The sequence below is a fragment of the Mycteria americana genome, chromosome 9 (genome assembly GCF_035582795.1).
Source record: "Mycteria americana isolate JAX WOST 10 ecotype Jacksonville Zoo and Gardens chromosome 9, USCA_MyAme_1.0, whole genome shotgun sequence".
In the NCBI taxonomy this organism is placed as follows: Eukaryota; Metazoa; Chordata; class Aves; order Ciconiiformes; family Ciconiidae; genus Mycteria; species Mycteria americana.
The window spans coordinates 15,453,075-15,459,074 of NC_134373.1; the positions used below are offsets into that span (position 1 = coordinate 15,453,075).

Here is a 6,000-nt window from a genome sequence, read left to right on the forward strand (position 1 = left end):
ACTAGGCCTTTCATCAATATTAAACAGTATCCCGTTAGCCTTCAGCACCTGCCTCTTGGAGGAAAAAGAAAAAAGTATTTTTATGCTCAATTAGGTACAACCTAAGAAAAACTCGAGCTCCTTTCATGTAAAGGAAGTCATCTACCCATGCAGACAGCACCACACAGAGCAGCTGATGCCAGCAAACACAAGCTTTAATGGAAATAATGTAAGTTATGTTTGTGTCTGTATCAAGTTTGTTACTCAACGTGCACAGCAATAACATAAGAAACCTGAAAACATGTGAAGTAAGCCACGCTAGCTTGTTAACTGAGCAGAGCACGCTCTCAGCCCGCCAGCATCAGCTGTTCGCACAAAGTATCTGGCAGGGGGATTCACAGCCCGGGCCCACGCGGGACGGGCGCCACCAGGACCATGCCCCGTGGGCCCCACGGCCGGGCGGCCTGGCAGCCCACCCCTCAGCGCCGCCGGCAGCCCCTCCAGCCCAGCCCTGCCGCCGGCCGTTAACCGGTCCCCCGGCCGCCCCTCGCGCCGGCCCCGGGCCTTCCCTCAGGCCAGCCCTCGCGCTGGCCGTTACCCGCCGCTCTCCCTCGCCCCCGCCGTTACCCGCCCCCCTGGCCGTCACCCCGCCGCCCCCCGCCCCCTCCCGGCCGCCCCTCACCCCCCAGGCCGGCACCGCACACGGCCCGGCCCCCCGGGCGGGCAGGCGCCGGCCCGCGCCCTCACCTTCTCCTGGGCCTTGCGGTAGCGCTGCAGGGCCTGCTGGGTCAGGTCCCGCACGCGGAGCTGCCCGTCCTTGCAGGGCACCACGATCCCCGTCCGCCCGAAGCACACGGTCACTTTCATCTCAGCGGACCGCCATGCCCTGCCCGCCGAGAAACGGCGCCCGCCGCCGCCGCGCGGCCCGGCCCGGCCGGGGGGGGCGGCGCAGGTGCGGAGGCCCGGCGGCGCCGGCAGGTGCCTGTCCCCGGCCCCGCGGCGCGGCGGGGGCGGGCCGGCAGGTGCGCGCGGAGCCCCGGGGGCTGCGCCTCACCGCGCGCGGGCAACGCCGGGAGCGAGGCCGCGGCCGGCGGCCTCCTTCCGCCGCGGCGGGCCGCTGTGCCCGCCCCTCCCCGCCCGGCTCTCCGGGGAGGCGCGGGCCGGGCCGGGCCGGGCGGGGCGGCCCCGTACGGCGGGGGGCGCGGCGGGGCGGCCGGGGGCGGTGGCGCCGCTGGCCTGGGGCACGGCGGCGCCGGGCAGTGCGGGGCAGGCCGTGCCGCGCCGCGCCGGGCTTAAAGGGGCCGCGGCGCCCCGTGGGGCACTCTGCCCCGCATAGCCCACGCCGGGCAAAGCGGGGCAACCCTGCGGCCTCCCTGTGCAGCCTGGGGACAGGTGCCCACCGCACCCGCCGCGCTGTGCAGAGCGGGGCGCACGGGCTGCACCCACGCAGCTGCACCTACGCAGCAGCAGCACTCTGTCCAGTCCTTGCGGGCAGTGACCGGCATGAAATGCTGACTCGCAACAGCCCGTTACAGGAGCATCACTGTAACGCACGGCTCTGCAAGGGAATGACACTCTGGCGTGCCCTAACCGGCCCAACGGCCCTCCCTGCCAGCACAGCGGTACTCCTGCACAGCACCGGTTTGTAGCACTGTAGGCACAGCGCACCCCTCACTGCACAGCCTCCTGACAGAGCACAGGGCACGCACGCACACGGCAGGCCCTTTGTCCCACAAAATACAGCTAGAGAGAAGTAAGGCACGGTAACCTCCACCGTGGTGCAATGACCAGGGCCGCAGCGTGGTGCTTGCCCTGCAAAGCAGTGAAACACACACACGTGCACAGCTATGTGCTGCCCACCCCTAACCTACTGAGACGATGACACAAGACCTCACACACACCTTGCCACACCACACAGCAACTCGCAGGCACTCCCAAGCCCCATATCTGCTCTGCAACACACACAGAAACACATCAGCCCAATACAGCAACAGCCCATACCCTTCAACACGTGGTATGGCAAAGCCACACAACCTGCGCGATGGGATGTTGGGCTCTGCAGGGCTCTCCAGACACCCGCTATTCTGCAAAGAACGTTTTTCTGTACCACATGGTACCGAGTAGTGCCCCTGCATCCTACCTACCACCAGATCACATAGTGCAAATACATGAGACAGCCTGATACCATTACAATCATAACAGATCAATCTACACACGGAGATGTGTACAACTGAAAATCACCACAAAGCAAAGAAAAGGCAATATAAAAATACCTCTAAACCACAGCATGACATCATACAGCACAAGGGGACTATTGCTGCAGTAAAAATAAATGCCCCACCAACTCAGATTAGCATTCAAAAAGGCAGCCCACACCCTGTGCTGTATAACATAACCAAATGATAGTACCAGACAAGTTGCAGTGGAAGTGGGCCAAAACAGCCTAAGCTGGAGGTTAAAGTGAATAGTGAAGTTTTGGGATGAGATGGGGATAGAGCCACATAAATTCCAGCAAGTGGAAAGTTTATGCTGGTTCCTTAGGAGCAGGCACAGGCTGTGTGGGACTGCTGCAGTGGTAAACAATTCCTCCTTTCCTTTTCAAATCTGGACGTGTCTGCCACCAGCCTGCAGTATTTCAAAGCAAATCACAGGGAAATAATCTATTAAACCATATATAGAACTGCTTTCCCTGGGTATGTATGTGTGTTTGCATGTTCAAGTGCACAAATGTGCATCCCATATGCATTGAAGCAGAAAAAAATGACTTTTTTTTCCCTCCAGAGCAAAGAAGCAATGCAAAGGAACAGGAATATTCCATTTCTTCAGGAAACACCATGGGTAAGGTAGCACAGCTTGCAGGCCAGAAACACCCCCAGGACAGGTAGGGCAGTGCTGGATGTGCTAGGGACAGCAGAAGGGTTCCCTGGACTCAGCCCATGTGGCCATCCCAGACCCACCACTGGGTCCCTGCTGGCTCAGGCTCAAGCCAGCTCACCGCTGGCTCCCAGCAGCGGAGCAGGGCCCAGCAGTTTCTTGTGGGTCAGTGCCACTGTAAAGCATTCATCACACTAAATCATTATTCCTGCCAACTGCTGGAGGGACCAGCCGGTCAGCTAGGCTACGGAAATGATTCCCACGAAAAATAATCAAGGAGGGGAAAAGGGAAGACTTGGTATAACTCCCAGCAATTCCATAAGCCGAGTTTCTAAGGAGGGAGGAGCAGGGATACCTGGGGCAGGGAGGCAACAGCTCCTCACACCTTTCTTTGCTCTTGAGAAATGAGAAGGGGGAGCAGTCCCACACAGCAGCCTCAGAGCTGAGTCAGTGGGACAGGGAGGCAGGAGGAGTTCAAGGCACTCCTCTCTCTCAGCTGCTGACGCCCTGGTGGGAAGCCTGGGTCCCTGTGATTATATGGCTTTGGCTACGGAGTACAGGGGGGTTTAGGTTAATAACTGACTCTGAACATAAAGGCTTCTCTCTCTCTCTCTGTTTCTCTCTCCCTTTCCTCCTCTCTCTGTTTATGAGCAAGGTCTGACACATTCAGGAAAAAACGTGGTATTTTTTTTTTCCTCAAGTTCTACAAAGTGCAGGTGATATGCACTGTAACTGGAGTTGGATGGAGCTTGTCGACAGAGATAGTGTCTTGTGTCAGACCAATTGATACGTCTGGAAAAAATTGAAATAATTTTGGCCCCAACTCCATACCTGAAGCATAAGCAACGGGTTTCAAAGTGTTACACTATAAGGATCTATAAGTTATTTCAGAAAGGAAGAAAATAAAAGATTTTCTTTAAATGTACGTGCTAAGTATCTTACAGAAACTGAGATTTTATTTAATTATCACACATCAACAAGGGGGAGGGAGGAAAGGTTGCAGAGGAATCACCAGCATGTTTACTGTCTGATAGTGTTTGTTTGAAAGTTATGCATGGTATTGCAAATAAGACATTGTGTTCTGCCTGCACTACACGTTTGTTTACCCTGAAACAGTCTGAAAGTCTTTGAAGCCAGCTGGTAACAATTAACACCTACATATCAAGGTTTTACCTGTAACTATCTCTGGGACTTCAGTCTGCACAACTTTCTGAAAATAAACCCTTTGCTTTATCAGAGAGCTGGCCATGATATTTTTCTTCTTGGGGGGGGGGGGGGGGGCAAGAACGACACAGCACTTTCTTCCAAAAGTAGGTTCCTCCAATGCAGCTAACAGTGTGGCAAGAAAAGCTGTCATATTGGCATGGCTGAGAAGCCAAGTATGGGAGGACCAAGAGTGTTGAACTGGAATTCCCATAAAACACTTCTTCTTAAGAAACTACAGCCTGAGTTGCAATAGGGTGAAAGAGAGCTGAAGGTAATTTTTACTTATCAGGTCTCTACATCATTTGCTCCTGCATGGGATCATCAGGAATTATGACAAAAAATGCTTTCCTGGAAAAAAAAAGTACCCCACGAACCTTTTAGAGCTGAAGGCTTCCAAACCCCAAAGCAGCTGCAGAGTCACATACACCTCTTTGCTGGGCACACAAAGCTTCTAAGAACTGGGTCATCACTATCATCCTTATGCCCACTTTAAACTTGCTTAGAGTAAAATACAACAACTTTTAAAACTGACTAATAATGAGGTCTTGGTTTTACTATACTGTTGTGCATTGAAGAGAGGCTGCCTGCTTGGTTCTTTTACAGAAATCTAAACCATATTTCATTCTAAGGAGATCATCATCCAGCTAATGCTGTAAGCAGCGTAAACTGGCTTTGCCCCCCAGAGGAGGACTTCTGCTCCCTCCCTGCCCCAGCTGTTTGTTCCCATCCATTCCTGTTCGTGTGCCAGCACACACAGTTGTAGGTCTGTGCAATGAGATGCTGTGGAAATTAATTTTTTTGCCAGATTAGCTTTCAGCCAAATCAGTTCTGCAGAAAAGAGAAAATCAGGAGAAATCAGAACTCAGTTCTGTAATGGGGTTTAAAGCCTGTGCTGGCCCAAGGGACGGCATGGCACAGCAAGACGGCAGCCTTTTTCTTTTGGTTTATACCGGCTTACAGTGCTTGGCAGGCAGCCTAGTTATAAGAGTTTCAGACATAAATACATATACATATCCATGAGATAATACTCATAACATTCATGTATCAGTTTCATGAGAGGGGATGAGCAGATTTAACAGCTCATTGTCACTGAAGGCTACTACTGTTGTCTTCCTCCCCTCCCATCACCCTTTCCCATCTGATGCTTCCTGGATATCTCCATGAGCCATTTCAGCTCATCAGTCTGGTAGAAAACTAACACAGAAAAAAGGAAAGGATTATTTTCTGCTTTCTTGGCAAGCTAAGGCTGCTCAGGGAAGGGTCTGACACATCGCAGAGCAGGCTGGAGAGCTAGAGCGGGGCCATGCAGCTGGGAGTGGGAAGGGGAATGGACAAGACCTCCACTTCCATAGAATCATAGAATCATTTAGGTTGGAAAAGACCTTTAAGATCATCGAGTCCAACCATTAACCTAACACGGCCAAGTCCACCACTAAACCATGTCCCTAAGTGCCACATCTACGCATCTTTTAAATACCTCCAGGGATGGTGACTCAACTGCTACCCTGGGCAGCCTGTTCCAATGCTCAACAACCCTTTTGGTGAAGAAATTTTTCCTAATACCCAATCTAAACCTCCCCTGGTGCAACTTGAGGCCATTTCCTCTCGTCCTATCCCTTGTTACTTGGGGGAAGAGACAGACACTCACCTCACTACAACCTCCTTTCAGGCAGTTGTAGAGAGCGATAAGGTCTCCCCTCAGCCTCCTTTTCTCCAGGCTAAACAACCCCAGTTCCCTCAGCTGCTCCTCATCAGACTTGTGCTCCAGACCCTTCACCAGCTTCGTTGCCCTTCTTTGGACACTCAATGTCTTTCTTGTGGTGAGGGGCCCAAAACTGAACACAGTATTCGAGGCGTGGCCTCACCAGTACAGGGGGATGATCACTTCCCTAGTCCTGCTGGCCAGACTGTTTCTGATACAAGCCAGGATGCTATTGGCCT

General features: G+C 53.4%; 1 protein-coding gene across 3 annotated transcripts in view; it reads right to left on the bottom strand.

The window, feature by feature from the left end:
- PARD3B (par-3 family cell polarity regulator beta) overlaps positions 1 to 1,133 on the bottom strand; it is a 443,287-nt gene extending 442,154 nt beyond the window's left edge. For all 3 annotated transcript variants that reach the window (XR_012777023.1, XM_075511456.1, XM_075511455.1), the window contains exon 1: positions 727 to 1,133. Coding sequence is in view for 2 of the 3 variants with exons in the window: in XM_075511456.1 (XP_075367571.1) it covers positions 727 to 846 (120 nt within the window). In the remaining variant the exon portion in view is untranslated. The remainder of the gene's footprint in view (positions 1 to 726) is intronic.
- Positions 1,134 to 6,000: the final 4,867 nt, after the last annotated feature.